The sequence below is a fragment of the Gopherus flavomarginatus genome, chromosome 8, assembly GCF_025201925.1.
Source record: "Gopherus flavomarginatus isolate rGopFla2 chromosome 8, rGopFla2.mat.asm, whole genome shotgun sequence".
Lineage (NCBI taxonomy): Eukaryota > Metazoa > Chordata > Testudines > Testudinidae > Gopherus > Gopherus flavomarginatus.
In genome coordinates, this window is record NC_066624.1 from 38,872,599 (window position 1) to 38,900,328 (window position 27,730).

The following is a 27,730-nucleotide window of genomic DNA, read 5'->3' on the forward strand; positions in this document are numbered from 1 at the left end:
TGAGGATGGGTAGTGAGGTGAAACAAGGACAGACCATGGGGCAGAGTGCAGGTAGCAGTGAAGAGTTGACAGAGCTTGCCCTGCTGTGCCACTCAGCCAGTGGCAGAGATAGGCTCCTTAGCTCAGCAACCATCTCACTGCAAGTTTCAAAGTGTCTCTTCCCTGGAGCAGACCCTCAGGGACACAGCTCCAGGACATGCTGGCACAAAGCAGTGCTAAGACCGATAGCCGGACACAAGCAGAGCAGACAACAATCTGCAGTGGGAGGCAGACCAGATTCTATTCACATCACAGTTAATGGCAGCAGCTTTTTCCTTGTCTCTTTATGCTGCTCCCTGCCCTTCTTACCAAGCTCCAGGAACTCCCTCCCAGAGCCAGCCCCTCTGAGTGACTAGTCCTGACACTACCGACAGCAGCAAGAAAACCTTTATTAAAACAGATGGCCCTTTGTGGTGAGCCTTGACACAGTAACCAAGCAGGCATTACAGTGCATCTGCCAGTACAAAGACTGCCCTCCCAGACAGTTGCTTGATGCGGATTTTAACTCATGCCCTAAAATTTGCCTTTTCTTTCCTCCAAGAGGGGCTGTTGCTCTCTTGCTGGGCACTGTTTTTGACCCCCACAACATAATAATAACATTATTATTACATGAATAAATCTGTGTAAAATAGCTGGAGCGGGTGTGCTGGGCAGAGGGAAGGGCTTGGTGGGTGTGTTGGGGGGGGTGGGACAGAAGCAACAGTAAGGACTAAAAACCCACAGCATAAGGGGCAATAGACCACCACCCCTGCGGAGTCCTGCAGCTCAGGCATGACCGATACCCAGCTACCAGCTCAGATCAATAGCATGCCTGCTCTCAAGAGGAGACAGCATGTGGATGTTTGTTTCAGAGCCACCTCCCCCCAGGGTAGATCAGCACAGCGCCCTCTGAGCTGCTTTCCCCTCTGCCAGTGACACAAACACCATAGCCTGATCAGAGCACAGTCCTGGAACAGGCTGAGGCTTGTTTTCCCCTCCCCACACCAGCCTGTGTCTCAACAGCACTGGGTATTCTCACGCTCTACATACCAAATATTGATTGCTTAGGCTCATGCAGCCTCTAGTTTGTACAGTCTGATTCTATCTGCACCATCCGAGGAGGACAGAGAAGGGGAGACAACAGTGGAAGCTATCGGTGGGGCAATCAAACAAACCACATGGGAGAGGTCAAGAAACTAAGAAGAACAAGTTTTAAAAGCACTTAGCCCCTGCAAGGGGGGAGACCCTATGGAATTCAATTCTAGCCAAGTTAGGAGACAAAAACCCTTTACATAAAATAAGCTGCTGCCAAGAACAGGCTGTTAGGCTGAGCCTGGTGAAGACACAATTAGCTTTACTGCTACACAGGCGAAAGCCATGGCCTGCTCCCACTCCCTTAGATCCTACATGTGGCCCCTGCTGGTGCCATGGTTTTGGCTCTGTCACCTCCGCCTGGTGCTACCTTGCTAAAGCTGGTTTCAGGCCCAGCGCCCAGACTATGGCTATGCTCCTGGCTTGGCCATGGTGGAGCGGAGCTGTAGTGTTCCTTCTGCCCAGGAGCCTGGGAACTGGAGCATCTTCTGCCACAGGCTCACCTCCTCTCCTGTGGAGTCCATCCAGTCCACCACCTGGCCCTTACTCATACCTGAGAGAAGGGGAGCGACAGAGGTGAGTTACTACAGTGCACAGCCCCGTTCCCAAGCTCTGGGCACACAAGAGCAGCCTCCAGCTGCACAGAAGGGGTGCTGGGAAACAGACCAGTGGTAGGTAATGATGGGGACTGCTGAATGTGAGCATGGTGCCCAAGGGATTTCATCTTCCTAATTAGGCATTCAGCTTCACTGGATGGGGAATGGGATTGTCCAGGGCAAAGCTGGGATGGGGGAGAGAACTTGGGTGACCCAGCCCACCCATTACATTCTGGTACCCCCCCCCCCAAGAGGGCAGGGACAGCCCCACCCAACAACTGAGACCAGGGGACAACTCACCATTCCCAACTCCCAGCCTGACTCCTCCCAGGAAGTCATTGCTGGACAAAGGCTCGCGGTCCCAGACAGTCAGCTCCAGACAGATGTGCTGCAGGTCCTCTGGGCTGATGCCATTGTAGACAAAGGTGTGGTTGTAGTGAGGATTCAGCGTCTTCTTCATCACAGGAGTCTTCCTCTTGGTGGCCTTGTTTCGGAGCGGCAGCAGGTAGCTGTGGGAAAGACCCTTATATAGTTAGCAACTCCCCCTCACAGTGCCCCCCTCCCACCTGAGCAGAAGAGACCGTGATGGTTCAGGAGATTGGTAACAGGCTAGGGCATTTCAGACAGTGAGCCCGCCAAGGCAGGGATCAGCTCTCCTCTAGAGCTGTAGAGGACTCAAACAAGTGGGGTTAGGGCCCCAAACTACAGCAAATACAGCCAGTGCTGAAGGGACAGCTTTGGATTTGACCAAGTAATTTGCATCCGATAGTAGTTCAGTGACCCTAGGGAAGAGGCTGTGTGACTTCAGTGCAGCTCCAACACATGGGTGTCAGTTCTGGACTGTGAACGTAAGAATAGCCATAATGGGTCAGACCAATGGTCCATGTAGCCCAGTATCCTGTCTTCCAACAGTAGTCAATGCCAGGTGCTTCAAACAGAATGGACAGAACAGGGCAATCATCAAGTGATCCACCCACTGGCATCCAGTCCCAGCATCTGGCATTCAGAGACCTTCTGACACCCAGAGCATGGGTTTGCATCCCTAACAATCTTGGCTAAGAGCCACTGATGGACCTCTCTTCTATGAACTTATCTAATTCTTTTTTGAACCCAGTTATACTGTTGGCCTTCACATCTCCTGGCAACAAGTGCCACAGGTTAACTGTGCGTTGGGGGAAGAAGTACTTTATGTTTTAAACCTGCTATTAATTTCATTGGGTGACCCCTGAGTTCTTGTGTTATGAGAAAGGGTAAATAACACTTCCTTAATCACTTTCTCCACATCATTCATGATTTTATAGACCTCTGTCATATCCTGCTCCTTAGTCATCTCTTTTCCAAGCTGAATAGTCCCAGTCGTCTTACTCTTTCCTCATATGGAAGCTGTTCCATACCCCAATAATGTTTGTTGCCCATCTCTGTACCTCTTCTATTTCTAATATAGTACTTCAAATGTTGGCATACCCTGGATTTATATTGGGGCATTATATCTGGTCTTACCTATCCCTAATTGTTCCTAACATTGTTAGCTTTTGTTTTACTGCCGCTGCAGATTGTGGATAGTTCTCTGAAAACATCTGCTCAATGACTCCAAGATCTTTCTTGAATGGTATGAACTAATCTCAACACCATCATTTTGTACGTATAGTTAGGATGTTCTCTGACAAGCATTACTTTGCATTTATCAGCACTGAATTTCACCTGCCATTTTCTTGCCCATTCACCCAGTTTTACGAGATCTCTTTGTAACTCTTCACAGTGTGCTTTGGACTAAACTAACTTGAGTAATTTTGTATGGTCTGCAAACTTTGCCATCTCACTGTTTACCCCTTTTTCCAGCACTGGCCGGAAGACAGATCCCTGGAGAACCCAGCTATTTACCTCTCTCCACTTTTGAAAACTGACCATTTATTCCTACCCTTTGTTTCCTGTCTTTTAACCAGTTACTAGTTCATGAGAGGACCTTCCCTCTGATCCCATGGCAGCTTACTTTGTTTGCTTAAGAGCCTTTGGTGAGGGACCTTGTCAAAGGCTTTCTGAAAGTCCAAGTACACCAGGTCCACTTGATCACCCTTGTATAGATGTTTGTTGACCCCCTCAAAGAATGCGAATAGATTTTGTAAAATCTATTAGCAATTCATTTGTGCCAAATAGCGTTGACTCTTTCCCAACAAATCATGTTCATCTGTGTGTTTAATAATTCTGTTCTTTACTATGTTTTCAACCAATTTGCCCCGTACTGAAGTGCGGCTTACCGGCCTGTAATTGCTAGGATCACCTCCAGTGGTGCTGGAACTAGAGGTGCTGCTGCACCCTCTGGACTAAAGTAGTAACAACAACCCAAATACATGGTTTCCATCATCAGCACCCTCCTCGCCCCCACTATAAAAATTATTCCAGCACCCCAATCAACAATGGACCCTTTTTTAAAAACTGGTGTCACATAAGTCATCCTCCAATCATCTGGTCAGAACTGATTTAAGTGATGGGTTACATACCACAGTTTGTAGTTTTGCAATTTCATATTTGAGTTCCTTCAGAACTCGGGTGAATATCATCTGGTCCTGGTGACTTATTACTGTTTAGTGTTTTGGAACAAATTGATACCTCTTCTATTGACCCCTCAACATGGGACAGTTCCTCAGATTTGTCACCTAAAAAGAATGGTCAGGTGTGGGAATATCCCTCATGTCCTCTACAGTGAAGAGCAGTGCAAACAACTAATTTTGCTTCTCCACAATGACCTTGTCTTCCTTGAGTGCTTCTTTAGCACATTGAGTGTCCAGTGGCCCCACTGATTGTTTGGCAGGCATCCTGCTTTTGACAAACTTATTTTGTTATTCATTTTTAAGACTTTTGCTAGTTGCTCTTAATTCTTTTGTGGCCTGACTAATTATACTTTCACACTTATTTTCCTCAGTAGGATTTGACTTCCAATTTTTAAAGGATGCCTTCTTGCCTCTGTTAGCTTCTTTTACTCTGTTTAGTCATAGTGGCTTTTTTTTTTTGGCACTTTTACTACTCTTTTTAGTTAGCGGCATACATTTAATTAGAGCCTCTATTTTAGTGTTTTAAAAAGTTTCTATGCAGCTTGCAGGTATTTCACTGTTGTGACTTTTCCTTTTAATTGCTGTTTAGCTAGCTTCATTTCTGTGTAGTTCCCCTTTCTTAAATTAAATGCTACTGTTATGGGCTTTATGGTATTTCCCCTCCTCCTCCCCAAGGATGGTAAATTTATATTGTTCCACTGTATTCACTCTTGGACCAGATCCTGTGCTCCGCTTAGGACTAAAGCAAGAATTGCCTCTCCCCTTGTGAGTTCCAGGACTAGCTGCTCTAAGAAGCAGTCATTAATGGTGTCTAGAAACTTTACCAATGCATCCATCCTCTGGTGACGTGTTCCCAATCAATATAGGGATAGTTGAAATCCCCCATTATTATTGAGCTAATTTATTTTTATAGTTATAGTGTCTCTAATCGCCCTAAGCATTACACATTCTGGTCAAGTGGTCGGTAGTACATTCCTACTACTATATTCTTATTCATGCATGGAATTTCTATCCATAAAAACATTTATGATACACAGTGATTCATTTAAGATTTTTCCTGTGCAGCAGAACCCCATTTATTCAACCATCCATTAACTGGCTCTTTGCACTAAATGAACAACCAACACAGACCCAAAAGCAGGCACTCTCTTCTGTGGCTGCTAGAGGGTGCTGCAGCCCTGCACACACTCATTCTCCGAGTTATCCAAATTTTTGATTATCTGAGCTGGCCTTGGTCCCAATAAGATCAGATAAACGGGGTTCTGCTGTATTTGACTCTATGCTTTCTTTTGCATATTGTGCCAGTCCCCCACCAGCACAACATATTCTGTCATTTCTATATATTTTGTACCCTATTAGTGTCCCATTGACTGTCATCATTCCATCAAGTTTCTGTGATTTTATATCAATAGCTTCATTTAAAATACCAGGCGCTCCAGTTCACCCATCTTCGCACTGAGATTTCTAGCATTTGTATACAAGCACTTAGAGAATTTGTCAGTTTTTAGTTGTCTGCCTGCACATGATGTAATTGAATGAGACTGTTTCTCTTCAGTTCCTGCCTGCAATTCATCAACTTCCATCCTCTCCTCTTTACTATATATGGAGAATCCCAATTAATAGCTCCCTCCTCCCCCCCGGGAAGTCTGTGTGGTTATATTGGCTTGTGACTTCCATCCATGCCCATGAGCTGGAACTCGCCTCTCTCTGCTTCATAGAGGACCCCTCTGTGGCCAGGCACTGGGAGGAAGTCTGTGGACCACGCTGCGCTTCTCTTGGCGACAGACTGCAGATTTCAGCTGAGTTGTGGATGCTCAGCACTTCTGAAGCACATGGCGCGAGCTGCTCCAGACCCCTCCCATCAGCATTTAGGACCTTTCACCACAACAGGAGCACAAGCTCATCAGCATAAACACACAACCCTCAACCCCCGTCCCAACAGCAGGCAGCTGGGAGAGGGTTGTGGACAGAGAGGCCCATTCATTCCCAGGCCCCTGGGTCACTCCACCGCAAAGCATTATCCAGGGTCTGTAGGTGCCGTCCATCTACGCTGTAACTGGCATGGTTCCGACACACTCACCCCTTGACAAAGCTGTCAGAGGTCCCTCCAGATTTGGCAGCCATGAGGTTCTTGGCCTCTTTGATCCAGACCTGGAGTTCGCCTCCTTCCTCCTGTTTGCCTGGAAGAGAAAGTCTGAATCATCCATATTTTCAGCCACAGCTTCTCTCCAATCATGGGACGTGACCCCCTCTGCATCACTCCACTGGCATCAAACATAAGCCGCTTGTCTTCACTTGCAAGACTCTTCACAGTCAAGCTCTCATTCACCATTGAGCCATCAATCCTCACCTGCAGCTGGCCCATGCTGCCAGCTTCCATCGCTCACTTATTAAATTTGCGGACAAGCCCTTAAGTGCATTCTCCCATGCTGCCCCTCATGCTTGGGAGGTGCTCTCTGTAAACATCTGCAAAGCTACTTCATTGTCCTCCTTCAAAACTTACCTTAAAACTCTCCTTTGCCGTGATGCCTACAGAAAACCTGACAGCGTTAAGGCTGCTAGTCTGCAAGGACCACTGGCTGTTCTGTGGACTCCTTGTGCCCCTAGTTATCTGTATCCATCTGTCGTTCCTTGACTTATACTTACATTGTCAACTCCTTGGGGCAGGGAGAGTATTGTTTTGTGTTTGTACAACACCTAGTACAATGCAGGCCTGGTCCACAACTGTGGCTTTTAGGCACCAAGGTGATACAAATAAATAGAACTGCTGGCTCACTGAATCTCAGAGAGGCTGGCCCCAGACATCCTCATCTGTAATAGATGGACAGGTCCCAGCATGCTGTGTTTTATCTGCCCCTGAATTGCCTGGCCCAATTCAAGCTGGGTCCTGGATCTTGGGAGAACTGTCCCACAACATAAGACAAGGGCAGCTGATCTGCTCCAGAAGCAAACCAGATGCAGATTGCCAATGCAGCTCTCTGCTCAGAAGAGTTCCAGGAACCCTGCTCTAGCTTGCCTCAAAGCTTTACTGCAATAGAAGCCAATTACCATTCAGGCTGAATCTGCATAGCAGGAAAGCCTAACTAGTAGCACTGCTGAAATAACCATGGATCAGAGTCACATTTCAGAGCTGAAGGTTAAAATATTACAGCTGCTTGGTCCATTAATGGATTAGCTTCTTCCCGAAAACAACACGCAGTTCCCGTTCCTGGGTGAGCTCTGGATGTTTGGAAACTGGGATTACATACTCGATGCCAGTGTGGATTAGCATCTGGATCTGTTTTCACATATTACCTTATGAGCTGAGGTTCTGCAGCAGCTCAGACACTCACCCTTTTTTCCATTACCTGCCCCTGGGTGTTTGGAAGATGGGATGTACTTCATGGAAACAACCAACTCTCCTCTGTACTGCTGGGAGCCAGCAGAGTCAGCACCAGCCTGAAAAATGGGTAAATCTTAAATTATTACCACTGCAGTCTTGTCTATACACTAATGTGCCCCAGTTCAAAGGGTTTGTTCTTTTAAAAACCAGTTTAATTAAATCAGTGCAGATGTGTGTGGACTCAATATGATTTTTACCAGATTGATCATAAAGACAGACATCTAACTGGTGCAAACCCCACATAGACACTTCTTTTGTTTAACTATAGATAGGTTTCTTATATTGATAACCAGTGCAAGCTGGTGTGTAGATAAGGCCTTACTGAAGGTGCTGTCACTCAGACAAACATTCTCAGGGTGGGGCTCTCCCAAAGGTCTCCCAGAGATCAAGGAGAACTGGACTCTTGCAGAATCCCAGACAGCTGGAAGCTGAGCCACCTCTACTGCTTGTGCAAACACAAGTTTGCCATAGATTCATAGACTCGATGACCTCTCAAGGTCCCTTCCAGTCCTAGAGTCCAGTCCCCTGCCCTCATGGCAGGACCAAATACTGTCTAGACCATCCCTGATAGACATTTATCTAACCTACTCTTAAGTATCTCCAGAGATGGAGATTCCACAACCTCCCTAGGCAATTTATTCCAGTGTTTAACTACTCTGACAGTTAGGAACTTTTTCCTGACGTCCAACCTAAATCTCCCTTGCTGCAGTTTACGCCCATTGCTTCTTGTTCTATGATTAGAGGCTAAGGTGAACAAGTTTTCTCCCTCCTCCTGATGACACCCTTTTAGATACCTGAAAACTGCTATCTTGTCCCCTCTCAGTCTTCTCTTTTCCAAACTAAACAAACCCAATTCTTTCAGCCTTCCTTCATAGGTCATGTTCTCAAGACCTTTAATCATTCTTGATGCTCTTCTCTGGACCCTCTCCAATTTCTCCACCTTTTTTTTGAAATGCGGTGCCCAGAACTGGACACAATGCTCCAGTTGAGGCCTAACCAGCGCAGTGTAGAGCCATGACAGCAGCTGTTCCACAGTGCCTTTCTAATGGCACTCACTGGCCTGCAACAGGATTTGGATCAGGCCCACAGAAGTCCATGGGAGGAAACAGTCTTGGATCTTCCCAGCAGAAGAGATGATGCCAGAGTGTTGGCACCCTGCAGCAGCAGGAATCTACACCACCTTATGAATGTTCACGGACTCCCCTGTTGTCACATAAGGCAGGTGCACTAAGCAGACCCAGAAAGCCAGACTCAGTCAGAAGGACTTTATATGACTATGGACATATTGACTGACTTGTTCAGTAAGTCCAGATCTCTGAAGGTTTATGTGGCAAGTGTCTTACTTTATAAAATAACCAGGTGTCCATCACCCTCCTACGAAGCGGACTGCCTGCTAACGTTCACTTCTATATACAGACTGATGGCCCAGAGTGCTAAGACCCCCTGAGTACATACTCGTGTGGATAGGTCGTACGGCCATCTGTGTCACTCCAGCTACACTGCTTTTTTCAAGTGCCCTCTTGAGCAGAACTAGCACATGTACATCTATGCAAGCTGGGAATCACCTCCAGTGCAAACACAGACACACTCTGTGAGGGATCTGTGTCATTATGTTAGAGGAACGAGAGCACCTCCCACAGTAAAAGGCACTGGCCAGACTAGTGAAGAGCACTGGTCGGGGAAAGTTCACATCTGCTCCAGAGTCACTGTCCTTATTGGGAGGAGCTGTGGTAGATTCTGAGGGTAGGTCAGATGCAAGAGCTACAGAGGCCATACCTTGCCATGCAGGGGGAGACGCTCTTCCAGCTGGCTCTCAAAGTTCCAGGAATCCATCGGGATCGCCACCTCTCCCAAGAAGGTGTTTCGGCCAAAGCGATCATGGTGCCAGACTGAGAACTGCAAGGTTCTTGTGAGCAGGAGGGACTTGCTGATCTCGTACTGTGAAGAGACAAGACCACAGAGCCAGGTGAGCCAGTGGTGGCTTCCCAGAGCAGCTAGGACCATACCTGAAGCTTTCACTATGAGAAAGAGATGCCCCTTGGCACTCCTAGGAAGACTGAAGTCCTCCCACCTCCTCCTAAGAGCCTAACTGGTATGTTTGACTATTGTCGCATACTCCTTTTCTCTTCAGGGTTTCACCACTGTGAGGAAGGTATCAGGCAATGGCTGCCCAGCTGCACTCCAGGAGTCTAGCCACACAGAGGAGACAGGTACTCTGGGTCCACAGCAGGGACTCCAAAAGCTGCCCACAGAAAAGGAAGGGCAGATTCTGGGAAGCAGCCGCAGGAGCTTACATGTGGGACTAAGGTACGTGCACACATGCAAGTGGGCTGGACACCTCACTATCTGCTTTGCCCCAGCAGCTTCAGGTGTGTTCACTTGTGTGTGACTAATCCAAGCCCCACGGAGGAGCTGGGCCTGCACATACCCATTCTAGGGACTCTCTGCACTGGGCAGCCCTTGCCTCCTGGGGGAGTGGGAAGCACCTTTAGGGTAGAGGTCTGGAGGCTGGGGAGCAGAGAGTTCTGCTCAGTCCATCTCTGAGCACAGGCCTGGCCTCGGGCAGGCGCAGTGGAATTGCTCACAGATTTGGGGATGAAGGTTACTGAAATAGGAGACTCCAGAACCACTGGAGCTTTCTGGATTCCAAAGCTTTAAGTGCCACCCTCTGTCCTTTGCGCCCCCTGCATTTACTTATATCGGCTGCAGTACAAACTCCGCAGCAGAAGCCAGTAAGCGAAGGATGCATCTGGCAGCAATCCCCTGCTCGATCCACACGGCTTGGATTTAGCTGGCTCCCTGCTCAAGTGACTGTACTGCCCTCTGGTGACATTGCTGTGGCTGGGAGGGGCCACAGAAAGCGACGTTTCAGAGATGGGAAGGGTGCTCTGAACAGGAAAACGCCCACCCTCTGGTGATAGTGGCAGGATGCTAGGCAAAGCAAGCAGAGCAGGAGAGTGATGTGTCTGCAGGGAGGTCATGGCAACCCGACACACAGTTCAGAGCTTTAGCTATGCCTGGCCAAGTCACCACGGCAACAGGGCTACAAAAAAAAATGCAGTGACATCAGCAAGACAGCCTTGCACGGAGAGAGATTGTCAGTTATCTAGGTCCCCGCCCCAGTGCTGGGAGCCTCCTGCAGGATTTTCAGAGCTGACTCTGGTCTCCATGGGAAATCAGCATCCCTTGCCCTCCCAGCAGCCCCAGCTGAGGTCCAAGAAGGAAGGGGCTGTTTTTACTCCATCAGTGAAGCAAAAAGATGAAGCGAGGTGCGTCTGGTGGTGAAGCCTCCCAGTCCTAGGTCTTATGATTTGGGCTAAGCATCTGCCTCCCCAACTGAGCTTGTGATGGAGCTCTCTTTGGGGTGGGCAGGAGACAGCCAGTAATCCCTGCCCCAGAGCTCACCTTGAGCAGCTCATTGTACAATGGGTTGACACTGTTGCGTTTGATGGTTGTCTTGCGTTTGCCTTGCCGGGATTTATCAGGCAGGAGGTACGTCTTCACGTATCTGGAGTAGGCAAGCAGGCAGTGTCACCCATTTCATGGGCATCTCCTCAAATCTAGCATGTACTCCTGCTCTCTGCCCTCCACCTGCCACCGCCAGCCACACCTCTGTTCCTGGATGGCAGTTGCCCATCTCAGACTCCTAGCACAGGAGCTTGCCTAATCAGTATGGCAGCACGTAGTGCAGGACAAGTCCAACCCTCCCCTCCGCAGTAAGGTCAGCACCTGTGGCAGGCAACCCCCCATTCGTCCAGCCCCATGTCCATATCCCGGGCCAGAGGAAGCTTGCTCAGCACTCACGGATTGGAGCGCTTCTTGGCCTCGTCGGCATAGGCCAGCTGGCGACACTCCTTCACGTGGATGAACAGAGTCTGAGTCTTGTGCTCGTAGCTCAGAGAGAAGGCAATCTCTCCCGTGACACAGACATTGCCGAAGTCACCAGCCTCGCTGTAAATGCTGACCATGCTCCCCAGCGTGCTCTGAAAGTCAGGATCCTAGTAAGATTTACTAGCATATTTCCAATTCCTCCCTCCATGTTTGCCCTCCTGACCACTGGACTGGAGTCCCCTTCCTCCAACCAGTTTGCTGTGGTAAGTACTCAGCACTTTTCACACCCTCTTGCAAGCTTTATCAGAGAGAGAAGCTCAAGCTGAAAGTCTAAGGCAGAGTTTGGCACAGTACCTAGCTAACTCTGTGCTCTAACCACGAAACAGTTCTGCCTCCCTGCTTCCTAACCCCAATCCTCACTCAAGCATGTCTTCCTGCAGTCCCGGGGTGGGGAAGTGGAAGCAGAGCCAGAGGGACTCTGGTGGCAAAGCCGGAGGGGGGAATTTGATAGTAGCCTTCTACTACGTGAAGGGGGGTTCCAAAAAGGATGGAGCTCGGCTGTTCTCAGTGGTGGCAGATGACAGAACAAGGAGCAATGGTCTCAAGTTGCAGTGTGGGAGGTCTAAGTTGGATATTAGGAAACACTTTCACTTGGAGGGTGGTGAAGCACTGGAATGGGTTACCTAGGGAGAGTCTTCATTCTTAGAGGTTTTTAAGGCCTGGCTTGACAAAGCCCTGGCTGGGATGATTTTGTTGGGGATTGGTCCTGCTTTGAGCAGAGGGCTGGACTAGATGACCTCCTGAGGTCTCTTCCAACCCTAACATTCTATGAGTCTATGACTCACCGAAGAGGTGCCGCTGCGCATGCTGCTTCTGGCCGTCCTCCGGCGATGGATCTCCACCAGGTTGTCAATGTCTTCCTCTTCCTCATCCTGCAACAAGGGATATAGCCATCCATACCAGCTGGAAAACCAAGGCAGCTAGACCCTCCAGCAGCAACCCTGCCAGGGAAGCAGCCTCAGCCACGATGGGTACATCTACATAGCAATGAGTCCCAGAGCCTGGGTCAATTGACTCAGGCTCCTGCTGCAGGGCTAAAGATAGCCATGTAGACGTTCAAGGCTCGGTCTGGTGAAACCTGGCAAGTTGGAAGGGTCTGAGTGCCTCGGCTTTGGACCAACCCTCAATGTCTAAATAGCCATCTGTAGCCCTACAGTGCAAGCCCGAGTCAGTTAAGCCAGGTTCTGAGATTCACTGCTGTGGGGTGCTACTTGCTGTGTAGACATACCTGAAGGCTTCTCGCCCAACACCCAGTCCCATCAGGTGTACTCACCTTGGACCGGGGGAAGATGCCCTGAGCACAGAGGAGATCAGTGACCTAAGTTCCTCCCCCACAGCCCCAGAGAGCTCATTCAGACAAGATGTGAGGCTAGAGACCTGCAGATGTGCAATAGGGTCTGAGCTTCACTGGAAGTGTTGATATCAGCATGGTAATCTGCAGCTGAACTGAAATGGAAGGAGGCCGGGTGGGGAGCAACTCCCCCTCGATCCCATGGGCCTCAGAGAAAGGTGGCGTGAAGGAGAAGCCTCCCTCTGTTAAGCAAACAAGGTGATGCAATGCAGCTCAATAGGCTCTCACCACTTCAGTTTTGAGACCTGGGACCGACTTGCTTCTGTCTCCCATGGAGCCGCTTTCACTTCCCAGCTCCTCCGGGCGCAGATCAATCACTGACTTGGTGTAGTCTGTGTCAGAGACAGGAAGGTGAGATGCCTCCAATCCCAGCTGTTAGTGCAGTGCTAGCACACTGTTATGGGCGTATCTAGTGCTCGCTCATCCACTGGTCAAGGTGTGTTACAGAAGTGGAGAAGCTTCGCTATTCCCCTTCTGAGGGCGGAGGAACTGAGGTGGGGTGAAGTGACTTGTCTAAGGTCACTCAACAGGTCAGCAGCAGAGGCAGGAACAGAATCAAGGTATCCAGACTCAGCCCTGCACTTTGTTTCCCAGAGCACAGCTGCCAGGGTCCCCAGGCAGCAACTCACCTGCAGGCCTCAGGGTTCTCCTGGGGTTCTTCTTGAATATGGTTTCATTCTCATCTGCGGATACTGCACCATGGCTCCCCACACGAGCCTCCTATGAAGGGAAAACAGGCTGTTCAGAGAGGGGGAACTAGACTGTGTATAACCCCCAACCTCAAAGGGCAGGAGAGCCCAATCACTGCAGCGGTGGAAGCGGACACGTACACTTTCTGAGCCAGAGGGAATAGTGTCTCTGGAGCGGGTGGGGATGGGCAAGGTGGATACGTTGGAGCCCACGGGACCAGGCCTTTGCTTCCCCTCTTGGAAAGCGACAGTTTTATCCAGGGAGTTTCTCCTGCAGACAGAGGAAAAAGTCAGACTAGCTCTGTATCCATCCAGCATGAGAGCTCTTTTGGGGGCAGGGGGGGACCGCCTAGCAACCGGAGTTAGCTTGCTTATCAGCCAATATCTTGACTCTCTCAACAAGCATTGGAACAGCCTTCTGAGTAACAGAGTGTCTCCATCTACCAGCACCATGTGCTAAAGGAATGAGCAGGGGAAGACATGGTGGAATCCTGCTTACCCAGTGTAAGATTTAAACACATTTTCCCCTAGCACTGCATTTTGCACTTGCCACTCTGCCTGCATCACAGCCAGGTCAGAGTTATCTATTCTTCAGGCTGCAGCAGCACTGCTCCCAGTTCCTCTCGTGGCTCGAGGCCTCCTGGGTCTATCAGGACTTTACAGGCAGCTGAGCACCAGCCTGTTCAGCACATGGACCGGAGCAGCCATGTGCTCTAAAGGGACCAGGGTTTGGGAGACAGCTGTACCAACTGGAAGGGGAGGGGAGCAGCATCTAGAACAGGTATGGGAGTCATCTCCCCATTAGTGTCTCTAATAAGCATTTCTGGAAAGTGGGATCCCAGCTCACCTTCAGAAGCATCCCTAAAGCATGCCCCTTTTCTCCTACTCCAAATCTTTAAAGGACCCTCCATCTGCCCTTTGAACCATTTACTTAAGGAGGGGGAGGCAAGGAGAAGACAGCAACACAGGAAGTGGGAAGAGCCAAGCACCTGACAACTCCTGTTGACAGTTTTGGGGCACAGGAATCAATCTCTAACCTGGATCTGACACCTGTGCCAGCGGCATTGGGTCTGTACCCATCCAGACTCATGTTCTCCATGGACTCGGTATCACTCTTCCCATCTCGGGGGTCCAAGGCTTCAGGAGACATGCTGGGAAAAAGAACAGATCTGTCCCTAGGGTAGGAAAGGCAATTCCAGACTGCAGTGCGGGAGGCCCAACCCCTCCTGAGAGACAGGGAGATCCAGGGTGTCAGCCACTATGCTGTATGGCAATATGGGCCTTTGGGGCAACTGGCAGCACTTTGATTTTTTCTGCACAGGGCCTAGAAGAAGATACCAGCCCCTGAACGCAGCCATTTTATTTATAAGGGCAGGAGATAGGTTTCAGATAAGCAGAGCCACGTGGTGGATTTGTAGGTCAGTAAGAGAAGGGTTTGATCAGATTTGACCTGCATCAGAACACCACCATATTGATCATGGGAGAGCTGGATCGGCTTGGAGACCTGTTGCAGCTCTCTGGAAAACTCCACTGGAGGGTTGGGTTACACAACAGCAAATCCTCATTTAACAGCATCAGGAAGGGGCCTGGAAAGGAGCATCAACAAAAAGAGGGAGCTTTAAAAAGGTCTGGTCTATTTTAGCTGTATATGGTCTCCATAAAACAGAGTGGCATTACCGGACAGCCACCGTAATTTACATTTTCATGCCATCACCCAAATAAGCCACTTTGGTGCCAGATATCAGAGGGGTAGCCATTTTAGTCATATATGTGCCAGAAAGCATAATGGGCTGGGATAATACCCATCTCCCATGGTTCCTCTTTTGGGACAACAGATTCCAGCTCAGCGCCCCGTGGCCGAGGGATGGTATCATTCCCACTGCAGGCAACAGGAGGACATGGTTGATCACATGAAACGATACAAGAGGCAGAATATCACATAAAGCCCATGGGACACAAGCATAGCCAGCTGATCAAGTGTAACCAACAAGCACCAAAGCATCTCACCAACTAGGGGAGGGTATCATGCTGGGGGCCTTCTGGCTGAATGAACAGGGCAGGAGCAACAGCACTGGTTTGGCCCTTCTGAAATTCATGGTTCTTGGCCAGTCTTACATCACACCTTGAAGTGATTTTCTAATACGCCCATCAGGCGTGGTATCTGACTGTCTGTGCGAGGGAAATTGGGAGTGACAGATAGCCCAGGTCCCCTGCCCCAGGGCTGGGAGGGTAACTGAGGAAGGAATCTTCCCCAGTCTATTTGCCAAAGCCTAGAGATCCACAGTCATCTGCTGTAGCATCCGACAGTAAGACTCACTCTGTGCCAGGGTTTCCCAACAAATTTTTTGGTTACCTCAGAGTGCAGCCACCACCTCTTGCTGGATGGCCACTCTGACAAACCTGTTTCTCTGTTCCTGCCTCCCACAGCTCTTCAGTGAGAGCCTGCCCCAGGGAAAGCTGGCAGCCTGGCAGGAATGGGGGAGCTGCCTAAAGGAGTGCCCCGGGGACCAAAAGCCACAGCTGCCTCCAGCACTGCACAAACTGACCTCGTGTGTCTCCAGATGTGCTTGAGGAAGTTGCACGGTGCAGGGCACTGATTCCTGCTGGTGGCGCCAGCACATACACCAAGGCAGCACAGCTCACTGCCTTTGGTACCAGCTACTCAGGGGAAAAGCTGGGCACTGCTTTGCCCCCCACCCCAATCTCCACCCATGGTTTGGAGGCTGACATGGCCGCATTTGAGAAATGCTGGTCTATGCCCTCTACAGCTACCAGCCCTCTTCCCATTAGAGAGAACATCTTCTCAAAGCCCACTGCTCTGCCTCATGCACATGGATTTCAGGTCATTGCATCCCTGAGAAATCTGAGGTGAATGCAGGGAAGGTGGGATCTAGTTCCCTCTTTCTGCAGAGGCTCCAACAGAGGACACCTGCAGGATGGACTCAAGACTCACCTGGACTCCTTCTGTCGCTCCTGGGGATTCTTCTGCTTTGCCATGGGGGAGTCTTTGGGATCGTTCGACTGTGCCTGCTGGAGAAGGGTTTGCCCCACTGTCTCCCTTTTGTTGGCTGGAAGAATATAAAAAACAATGCCAAGGCAACGAAGATGGCAGGAGAGCAGCCCAGGAGGGGCAGCCTGCAGAGACTTCAGGCATCTTATTTCCCCATCAAAGTGCTAACTCTGACATCGCCATGAGCAAGAAAACAAGTGCCTCCATCCAACCTGGAGGGCCCCCTGGGGTGAAATGGGGCCTGTGTCCTTGGCCTCTCCACATGGAGGCCACCAACTAGGCTGCATCCCAGAGGTGGTTTTTTAGGATAGGGCCCCTCCCCACCCAGAGCTTGGCTGTTCCTACCTGGAGGTTTGCGCCGAAGGGACATTCTCACTATGTCGCTCCCCAGCCCGTTTGCAAAGCGATTGATTCTTTGGTCATAGAACCAGTCACCGGTTGTCTTCTTCAGCTCTCTGCAGGGGAAAGAGGCAGTGAGAGGTCATTCTCACCCTGTGTAAGGTCAGTGTTCTCTGCTTCCTTTACCCTACCACCCTGCAGGAGGAAATACTGTTGGAGCAATATAGATGAGCATGGCAATTTTAGGATGCAGAGACATAGAAAGACAAGATCTCAGCCCCAAAAAGCTGTCAGGCTGGCCCTGGGCATGCAGTCCCAAAAAGGCCTGCATACACTATCAGCAAGGAACAGACACAGGATGCCTGGTGCACCGGCAACAGGAAGCTCTCCCGGTGTGACCAGCAGCAGGAGAGATGCTGCAGAGCTACAAGTGGGCGAGGGACAAGGGACACAGGTAAGGCAGGGCAGGAGAGGAGAGAGGGGTCTGTTTTTCACCTCTGAAAGCTTGCATATTGCCAGCTTGGTGCAGAAAGAGAATGGGAAGAGGGGCGTTGGAGGGGAAGACTCATAGCAGAAGTGCTTGGAACAGACTGGGAGGGAAGAAGAAAGGCTGGACTCCAGGGTAGGTGGAGAGTGGAACAGCTGTGGCAAGAGATAACCAGGACAACAATCAGCAGAAATAGAGGACGGACGGGTTTTACAGATGTCGGAGTAAGCCGTGAGGTCTTTGAAAGAGCCTTACTATGTGTGGGAGCAGGGGAAGAGAAGAGCAGGATGGCACCCAGGTTGCAAGCCTGGCGACAGGGAGGATGAGGAAGGCAGGCATGGTCTGGGCAGAGACACACACTCAGCCTGAACTCTCCCCAGGGAAACACTCACGCTTCCTTGGTGCAGACTTTACAGCGCCAGGTGCTGTTGATGCTGTAGGAGCGGCAGTCCCGACACACCAGGTGGTTGCAGCCGCGGCAGCTGTTGGCCTTGGGGCTCACCCGGCCCAAGCTCTGCTGGCACCGGGCACACGTCCTCTCGCTGTAGCGCTGACTGCCCCGCTTGGCCCCTTTGCGTCGGATCTCCAGCAGCTCATTCTTCAGTCGCCTGTTCAGATGCAAAACCCAGGAGCAGTTAAAAACACCACACTGAGCCCTGCGTCAATGCTGCCTCTTAGAGCAAGTCAGGACAGGGCAGTGATGTCTGGGCAGCCACCATTTACCATTTAGGAGGAACAGAACACAATACCAGTAGGGCAGCTAACTACAAGACCCATGTCCATCCCCACCCTGCCATTTACAGGCAAAACTCTACCAGCCATCAAGGAAGCAGACTGCAGCTGAAGACTGAAGGAAAAAAACTCTCCCCCCTACCCAGGCTCTCACCTGACCCTTCTCTCCTCAGCCTTGCGGAGCTCTTCATCTCGCTGCAGGACTTGCAGGATCATATCCCTTTCTGCCTCCGACAGGAAAGACAGATCCACAGCCTCCGACATGGCTTATCCCAGGAATTGCCTGCCTTTTCCTGAAAGGATTCCTCAGAGCTGGAGCTGGAGCAGCTGGATTCCTCAGAGCTGGAGGCAAGTTAGCAAGTTAGTACAATCAAGGGCAACACTCCTGGGTTCTTCTAAGCCCCTGTGCACTTGCATGAAGCAATAACTCATTGATAAGTCCAGGTGGCCATCAACTGCCCCTGTATCTACTCTGCCTCAATGCACTTTGTTGGTCCCACCTCACAGCAAGGCTGTGGCGAGTCCCTGCATTAGTCACTAAAGCATGATCAGCTTCATCCCTGTGCCCAGCCTAAGAGCATGCTGCCTCTGCTGCCCTCCCAGCACTAACTTACACTGCCTGTTCAGAGAGTTCAGTGTTTTGGAAGCTCTTATCCCCCTGCATGTGGCCTTAATGAGCCCCCATCAGAACATCCAGTGGCTGAGTCGTTCCACCAACACACCTGGAGTTTCCTGCCTGCATCCAGCACTTGCAGACAGACCCAGCCTGGAAAGGGGTTGGGCAATGAAAAGGAAACAGGATGGATTAGAGTTCAGAGGTACAGCGTTGCGCCTCCCCTACTGGCACAGGCCCGAGTGTCCAGGCACAACAAGGCTTTGTGAGCTGCAGACCCCTCCAACCCCAAGGAAGTAAGGCTACTGCAAGGACCTTGGAAGCACAGGATGTAGGATCTGGCCTACGAGGCTTCCCTTGGAGCCCAGAAGAGGCAGGAGAGCAAAGAGATCAGGCCCATCGCTAAGCTGCCATGAGCGGTTGCTTGTAGTATTTCTATAGAGCTTGGACCATATCTAGGTCACTTTCCCAGGTCCCAGCTCAGCCCATAGGGGTCAGATATACCACACAAGAGCCTTAAAAAACAAACAAAAAAAAAAAAAAAACCTGTCCCTCCTCCATCTCAGGAACAGGCTCCTCAGGGCTCTGAAGCACACAACAGCAAGCATACGCTGCTGCCAAAAGCAGTACTGCCCCTGCCTTGTTCACCTAGAGCCTTGCACGTTCATTTCCTGGTCTGGACCCCAGCTATCTGCAGTGATGAATTTGCCCCTACTGCCAGCAGGAAGTTCACACTCCCTTGATGCTGCCCGAATGACCTTCCTGCCTCCTAGATGACATCACACTCATTGTTATGGCTACAGATGTGCTGTGACTTCTCAGGACAGTGGGAATCAGGGATTCCCTAGGAGCAGGAGGCCAAGACTCCCAAAAGGAGGCTGAGAATCTCATTGAGTTCTAGCTAAAACATGTTGGGGTTTGTTTTGGTTTTGTTACTTTTTAAATACAAAAGAAAGCCAACCCAGGCTTTAAGATTTGCCTATGAATTAACTCAAGAGAGCACAGATCAAGACAGACCAATATATTAACCCCTGTGCTATTTTCAAACTGAAGACACTAAGCAAAAATAAGTCACATATTGGAATTTACTGTACCTGGTGTGACAAACTTCTAAACTTGTTTATATAGAGAAAAATCCTGCACCAAATATCAACTATGGACAAAACCCCATCTTGTAAACCGCCTCTTTAGGGTACACCCCTACCCTGATATAACGCCACCAGATATAACATGAATTTGGATGTAATGCAGTAAAGCAGAGCTCCAGGGGGGCCGGGTTACGCGCTCCGGCGGATCAAATCAAGTTCGATATAACACAATAAGATTTTTTGGCTCCCGAGGACAGCGTTATATCGAGGTAGAGGTGTATTTAGGTTCCAGGTTTTGCTTGACCTTTAGTTAAAGAGCCACCTCTACTAAGCAACTCATCTTTGCGGGCTGCTTAGTCCCATTTTCAGCCTATTTAACAAGATTTGGGGTTTTAAAAAAGACACACCATTCCCATTGTGATGGGTGCAGTGCTAAAGACAAAAAGCCAAGTGATTTGGCCCCAATGTTTTGTTTCTTCATAAAAAAGTATTTTCACGAAATTCTGAGACGACAAGAAATACCACCTGGAGTGTTTAAAAAGCATCACCCTCTGGTTTACAGTACTGTGCTAATACATGTGAGAACTGGAAAGTGAAACTGAGCAGCATATCATTGTTCAAGCAGAACGACATGAAAAACCGTTACCATTACATTTTTAATAACCCAAGATGTTCTTTATTTAGGTTGCTAAGAAAGGTAACACATGAATTTTAAACCGCCCATGTTCCTTTAAATGGCCATGTTCTACAAACATGCAACAAGGTAGCATCTGGGTTCCAAAGGAATGGAGAAAAGAGCAACAATAAGAACAAAAGCAATGGGGAATATTAGTGGGCTAATTGAAGTCACTACCAGTACTTTATTCAGAGCCTCTCTGAAAACAGTCCCTCAGCCCCATGTCAAGGAGTAAGATGCATTTCTTACTTCAGGACTTGCAGTAAGTTGGTTACAAGTCTTGTGTGGATACCAGAGTGATTGACACTTAGACCATCCAGGAACAAGCAAAGTAATGACACAGTCTCTCTGCCTGCACCCAGTCAACATGCTTATATACGCCAATTCACTTCCTACTCAGTCACCATTATCAAGCCCTACCCAGAATATATGCCTCAGACTCTTAGCCGTAGAAATAGGAGTACCTGTGACACCTTAGAGACTAACAAAATTTATTTGAGCATAAGCTTTCATGGGCTAAAACCCACTTCATTGGACGCATGCAGTGGAAAATACAGTAGGAAGATGTATATACATGGAGAACATGAAAAAATGGGTGTTGCCATACTAACTATAAGGAGAGTAATCAGTTACAGTGGGCTATTCCTAGCTCTCCCCATTCCTGGAGCTCCATGCTCCTGACACATTCCGCTGAGTCTGTATCAGCTACAGGGATTTTAGCTAAGAAGCAGGATGCAGATTTGAGACCTCTCTAAAATCACAGCTGTATTGGCCATTTCCACATTTTCTGTAGCATAATGTTCTGGGAAAGAAGAGCTCACTGGGACTGGGCAAACATCTGGAAGAGACAATATCCTCAACCATCCCACCATCAGTAGGCTTTGGTGATGCCCTCATTTATTCTCTCCCCTTTCAACTCCCCTGGAGCACTTTTCCTCACAAATGGGATCTGTCTAGATGGTTATCTAGAGTTCTAGGCCTGAAGAAGAATATCAACAGTGAGCAGCTTCTAAGGTAGTTGGCGCACCAATCAGGCTGAGAGAAGAAGGGAAAGTTGCTGAGATTCTGTTGGTTTAGAACTGGCTTTTCTAAATTACCAGCCAAATGAATGCTTAGGCATCATAAGGCAGGTCTGCAGAAGGACAAGCATCTTCCCTTTTAGTTCTGCATTCAGGAGTACCCATTTTGGACGCAATACTTAGATGGACCGTACAGGTCTTTTCTCAAACTAACTTTTAAGTTCTCAGTCATGCATCCAGACAGATGAATGTTGAGACATTTCTTCTGAGAAGTTCAACAAGCTCTCTCTTTAGTGCAGCCATTCCGGAAAGTGCTTTTGTTCCTGTGGGTCCCACCTGAAAGCAGCCATTCCAGTAAACACCCTGTCATAAACAGATAGTTAAGTGTTAATGCTTCTTTTGCCTGTAAAGGGTTAAGAAGCTCAATAAACCTGCCTGACACCCGACCAGAGGACCAATAAGGGGACAAGATACTTTCAAATCTCGGTGGGGGAAAATCTTGTTTGTGCTCTTTGTTTTGGGGGTTGTTCGCTCTTGGGACTAAGGGCTTGTCTACATCACAAAGTTGCAGCGCTGGTGAGGGGGTTACAGCGCTGCAACTTAGGAGGTGTACACATCTGCAGGGCACCACCAGCGCTGCAACTCCCTGTTTGCAGCGCTGGCCGTACTCCCGTTTTGTCTCGGGTGTAGAGGATCCAGCGCTGGTGATCCAGCGCTGGTAATCAAGTATAGACACTTACCAGCGCTTTTCTTGACCTCCGTGGAATAAGCAGGTATCCCAGCATACCTGAGGAAGCCTCTGGTAATCAAGCTGGTCTCCTTCCCCGGCTTGCTCTCGCGTTCCCCGAACCCCGAGCAAGCAGGTCTCCTTCCCTGAGGTTTGCTGGGTGGTTCCGGGAACGCGAGAGCAAACCGCGGCGAAGCTGGTCTCCTTCCCCGGTTTGCTCTCGCGTTCCCCGAACAAGCAGGTCTCCTTCCCTACGGTTTGCAGGGTGGTTCGGGGAACGCGAGAGCAAACCGCGGCGAAGCTGGTCTCCTTCCCCGGTTTGCTCTCACGTTCCCCGAACCCCCGAGCAAGCAGGTCTCCTTCCCTGCGGTTTGCAGGGTGGTTCGGGGAACGCGAGAGCAAACCACGGTGAAGCTGGTCTCCTTTCCCGGTTTGCTCTCGCGTTCCCCGAACCCCCCTTGAAGCCGCCCAACAGCGCTGCAGTGTGGCCACATCTAACACCACTTGCAGCGCTGGTTGCTGTAAGTGTGGCCACTCTGCAGCGCTGGCCCTATACAGCTGTACTAATACAGCTGTAACAACCAGCGCTGCAAAACTGTAGATGTAGACATACCCTAAGAGGGACCAGATATCAATCCAGGCTCTCCAAATTTTTCTGAACCAGTCTCTCATGTTTCAAACTTGTAAGTAACAGCCAGGCAAGGCCTGTTAGTCTTATTTTTGTTTTCTCAACTTGTAAATGTTCCGTTTTGCTGAGAGGATTTTACCTCCGTTTGCTGTAACTTTGAACTTAAGGCTAGAGGGGGTTCCTCTGGTCTCTATGAATCTGATTACCCTGTGAAGTATTTTCCATCCTGATTTTACAGAGATGATTTTTACCTTTCTTTATTTAATTAAAAGCCTTTTTTTTTCTTAATACTTGATTGGTTTTTCCTTGTTTTTAGATCCAAGGGGATTGGATCTGGACTCACCAGGGATTGGTGGGGGAAAAGAAGGGGGGATGGTTAATTTCTCCTTGTTTTAAGATCCAAGAGGTTTGGATCTGTGTTCACCAGGGAATTGGTGAAGTCTCTCAAGGCTACCCAGGGAGGGGAAAGTTTTGTGGGGACAGGGAGTGATCCAGACACTGAAATTCTGGATGGTGGCAGCAATACCAGATCTAATCTAGTAATTAAGCTTAGAAGTGTCCCATGCAGGTCCCACTTCTGTACCCTAAAGTTCAGATTGGGGGAAGGAACCTTGACACACCCTGACACTCATTGCAAGGGCCTCTATAACCCAGGGGTTAGAGCAGGGAAGGGTCACCACTTGAAGATGGAGTGTCCACACTCAGACTAGGAGAAGGACCCAGGACAGTGGAGGCTGTTTGCAGATGCAAAAATATTAGCCCAGGAGCTACATGCAAGGAGGTCAGCCCCAATTCCCCTCTCCCTGTGCAATGTCCTCTTGTACCCAAGTGACCATGAAGAGAAAGAATGAAGCTGAACAGGTTGAGTAACCTCTTGTTTCTGACAGAGTGAACTGGCCTCCCAAGGGAGATTCACCTCCTCATATGTTCTCTGATCACTATACTTCCAAATCCTCAGGCTTTGCTTCTCTAGTGAAGTGGGGAGAGGCTGAGGACAAGGGAACCAATCAATGCACCCTCCAGGACAGTGCCAGAGCAAGACTCAGACCCTTAAGTACCCACCCACTTCCACTTCCAAAGAGCCAAGAGCCGTGCGATCCCAGTCCAGCCTGGAGGGTCACTGCTTTTTATTCTCTTGTAGCTACACAGCCCCAGGGCTACATGCTGGATTCCCTCTAACACAGGGGGAAGCTACCCAAGTATTTGGCAGTATCTTACTTACTCACAGTGTCTGGGACTGTCAGGCTTTCCTGTATGTGGAACTGCATAGGAAAGGCTGCCAGGGGGCACCCTGCAAGAAACCTCCCTCACTTACCTATATTTAAGAAGTGCATAAGCTCTGGAACAAGTCTGGTTAGTACAGAAGGAGTGCTTACCTCTTTAGATTACATCTTCTTCTAACCCACTCTACGTTACACTAGCTGGACTTTAACCTCTCACTTCCCAGCATGTAACCCATATCCCTAAGAACACAAGAACAGACCATTGGTCTGACCCAGTATGGCCATGTAGCCCACTATCCTGCCTTTCAATAGCAGCCAATGCCAGATGCTTCAGAGGGAATGAACAAAACAGGGCAATTTATCAAGTGATCCATCCCATCATCCAGTCCCAGTTTCTAGCAATCAGAGGTTTAGGGCCACCCAGAGTATTGGGTTGTGCCCCTGACCATCTTGGCTAATAGCCACTGATGGACCCATTTTTCACAAATGTATCTAATTCTCTTTTGAACCCAGTTGTACTTTTGACCTTCACAACATCCCCTGCCAATGAGTTTCACAGGTGGACTTCCACAGTACACCCCTACCTCAATATAACACCACCCAATATAACATTAATTTGGATATAACGCAGTAAAGCAGTGCTCGAGGGGGCTGGGGCTGTGCACTCCAGTGGATCAAAGCAAGTTCAATATAACATGGTTTCACCTATAACCCGGTGGGATTTTTTGGCTCCCAAGGACAGCGTTATATCGAGGTAGAGGTGTACTTCCTTTTGTTTGTTTTAAACCTGCTGCCTATTAATATCATTGAGTGACACCTGGTCCATGGGTTATGTGAAGGGGTAAATAACATTTCCTTATTCATGACTGAGGTGGAGAAAGAGATTTTATAGATCTCTTATCACATTCCCACTTAGTTATCTCTTTTCTAAGATGAACAGTCCCAGGGTTTTTAATCTCTGCTCACATGGAAGCTGTTCCCTCCCTCCACCTTCTCCCACATCCCCGCTTCCACACCATCTCTGGATTGGGCCCCCAAATTCAAGCTGCCATGCCAAAGGTCACAAGAAAGGAGTTAGCATGGAGAGCGACTGCAGGGTGTGAACTGAAGCTACCACCCCCTTCTCTAATTTACACCTTCTGGCCATACAAATTACACCAACTACACTCTCTCTCTCTCTCTCTGAGATCTGTACATGTAAACAAAACAACATTGCATCACCTTACATACTCTGAAATCGGTCTGTCTCCAGTGTTCTACACACACAGAAGCACCTCTGCAAATGGGAGAGAAAGTATTTTCAAATGGATAAAGGTTTTAATTAGGAATGTGACTCACAGATGAAGATTAGCAGGATCTAACAAGTGGAGAAGGTTTCAACACAACAGTCCCATAGCTATTATTCCACATGAATGCCAAGCAATGTCCAAGCACGTAAGAGAAATACAGCCTCTACCTCCGTATTTATAAGCCCACTTTCTTCACAACAGGATGTGTGCCTCAGGGAAGCAAATGAATGCATCCTCCCACCACCAAGATGAAGCTGGGAACTGAGTTATTAGAGTCATGGTCCTTTCCTGTGGCAGGAAGCCTGGGACTGCTGTGCAAGGTTCTGGAAGGCTCTTGAGCGCAGAGCTGGAGACAAACTCTCCCTCCCCACCAAACACAAGTTGCAATCCTTCCTCTCCCCTCCTCACTGACCTGCCCTGAGAGCTGGAGACTGAAGGTTTGGGAGTGGGAGCAAATTCCTGACCAGCTTAAGCAGTCAACTGCCAGGCAGCCTGACCCAGACACCCCCCTCATGCCCACCACATGACAAACTCCAGTCATGCACTACTATGCGGCACACCCCCAATCTACCCACCACCGCAAGGGGTTTGCTACCCGCACAGCAATCCCCGAAAGCTTGCTTACCACACACGCTCCAGAACTGGCATCTACACTCTGCCTGTGCTGTCCCAGCTGTGCTGCTACGTAGGAAACACGGCTGTAATAAGCCAGGCTCTGCTATCCGAAAGACAAACCTCTTCAAGAATGCCAGGAAGTCAGGATCACAACCAGCAGCCCGTCCCAGCGAGCTGGCCTGGGGCCAGCACCCCAAGTAACACACTACTCGGCGGTGTCCGGGCTCTGCCGATCGCTCAGTCCTGGAAAGCCCCTGGCAAGGCAAAAAGAGAGTCAGGCCATGGCCAAAGCAGGAGCTTCTTTCCCGCAGCCCCTGAGCAGCAGCGTCTCAGCAATTCCCCGGCCTGGGGGACACCCCGCTCCGGCACAGGGACCGGCCGGCACCCACGTGTCCCCGCTGCCCCCCAGCGCCGGGCACCGTCAGGACTGGGCGCTGGGGCCGGAGACGGCGAGTGTCCAGGCCGCCCCCTGCACGCACCGCGGCCCCAGGCCCGCCCGCAAGGACCTGCCTGCGGACACCGCCCCGATCCGCCGCTGCGCCCCGGCACCGCCCGCTGCCGGCAGCCGCAGGGAAGAGAGACTGAGCGGAGCCCGGGGCGATACCTGCAGCGTTACCCGGCCCAGCCTGGCGGCTGCACCAGACTAAAACTTTCGCCCCGCGTGGGCGAGGCCGGCTCCTTAACGGGGCCGCCCCCCTCACCTGCTCCCGCCCTTAAAGGGACCGTGCCCAGCCGGAGAAGAGCCGCCGAGCGCACGGGGCCCCTAGCACCGGGGAGGGGGACAGGGAGGACACCGCCCCCCCCCAAGGGCCTCCGGTGACGGGCGGGAAGCCTGCCCCCATTCCCAGCTCCACCGCCGCCCCGCAGCCCCGGTAATGCCCCCCCATCCTGAGCCACTGTCTGCCCTGTTCCAGCCCCAGTAACCCCCCATCCTGAGACAGCACCTGCCCTGTTCCAGCCCCCGTAACCCCCATCCTGAGCCACCGCCTGCCTTGTTCCATCCCCATCCTGCCCTGGTAACCCCCCATCCTGAGCCACCGCCTGCCCTGTTCCAGCCCCAGTAACCCCCCATCCTGAGACAGCACCTGCCCTGTTCCAGCCCCCGTAACCCCCCATCCTGAGACAGCACCTGCCCTGTTCCAGCCCCCGTAACCCCCATCCTGAGCCACCGCCTGCCTTGTTCCATCCCCATCCTGCCCTGGTAACCCCCCATCCTGAGCCACCGTCTGCCCTGTTCCAGCCCCAGTAACCCCCCATCCTGAGACAGCACCTGCCCTGTTCCAGCCCCCGTAACCCCCATCCTGAGCCACCGCCTGCCTTGTTCCATCCCCATCCTGCCCTGGTAACCCCCCATCCTGAGCCACCGTCTGCCCTGTTCCAGCCCCAGTAACCCCCCATCCTGAGACAGCACCTGCCCTGTTCCAGCCCCCGTAACCCCCATCCTGAGCCACCGCCTGCCTTGTTCCATCCCCATCCTGCCCTGGTAACCCCCCATCCTGAGCCACCGCCTGCCCTGTTCCAGGACCATTTCCACCCCCCTCAGCCAACACCTGCTGTTCCAGTCCCACCTCCAGCTCTGCAAAGGCATCTCGGCCATGACGATGCAGCATCCCCTTAGAGTTCCAGGGATGGCATCACTTGGCATCAGATATCAACTCGGCATAGCTTTACTTGGCGAGGAGACCATTCAGGTGCTCGATACTCCCCAGTGCAAGA

At 50.3% G+C, this 27,730-nt stretch overlaps 1 protein-coding gene across 2 annotated transcripts; it reads right to left on the reverse strand.

Annotated features, from left to right (window-relative positions):
• Positions 1-410: 410 nt before the first annotated feature.
• Positions 411-27,730, reverse strand: SYTL4 (synaptotagmin like 4). 2 transcript variants are annotated; one of them, XM_050965043.1, is made up of 18 exons: positions 27,583-27,730; positions 26,025-26,268; positions 18,291-18,478; positions 17,797-18,012; positions 16,924-17,033; positions 16,522-16,636; positions 14,606-14,719; positions 13,710-13,839; positions 13,509-13,599; positions 13,108-13,211; positions 12,314-12,400; positions 11,442-11,620; positions 11,043-11,145; positions 9,414-9,575; positions 7,588-7,693; positions 6,336-6,435; positions 2,007-2,215; positions 411-1,663 (listed from the first exon to the last, which is right to left on the reverse strand). In XM_050965043.1, exons 3-18 carry the CDS (start codon positions 18,398-18,400, stop codon positions 1,521-1,523), a joined length of 2,079 nt encoding a protein of 692 aa, XP_050821000.1. In that variant the 5' UTR covers positions 18,401-18,478; positions 26,025-26,268; positions 27,583-27,730; the 3' UTR covers positions 411-1,520. The 2 variants fall into 2 exon arrangements, with proteins under 2 accessions (XP_050821000.1, XP_050821001.1); XM_050965044.1 differs by lacking the exon at positions 27,583-27,730 and adding an exon at positions 26,619-26,676.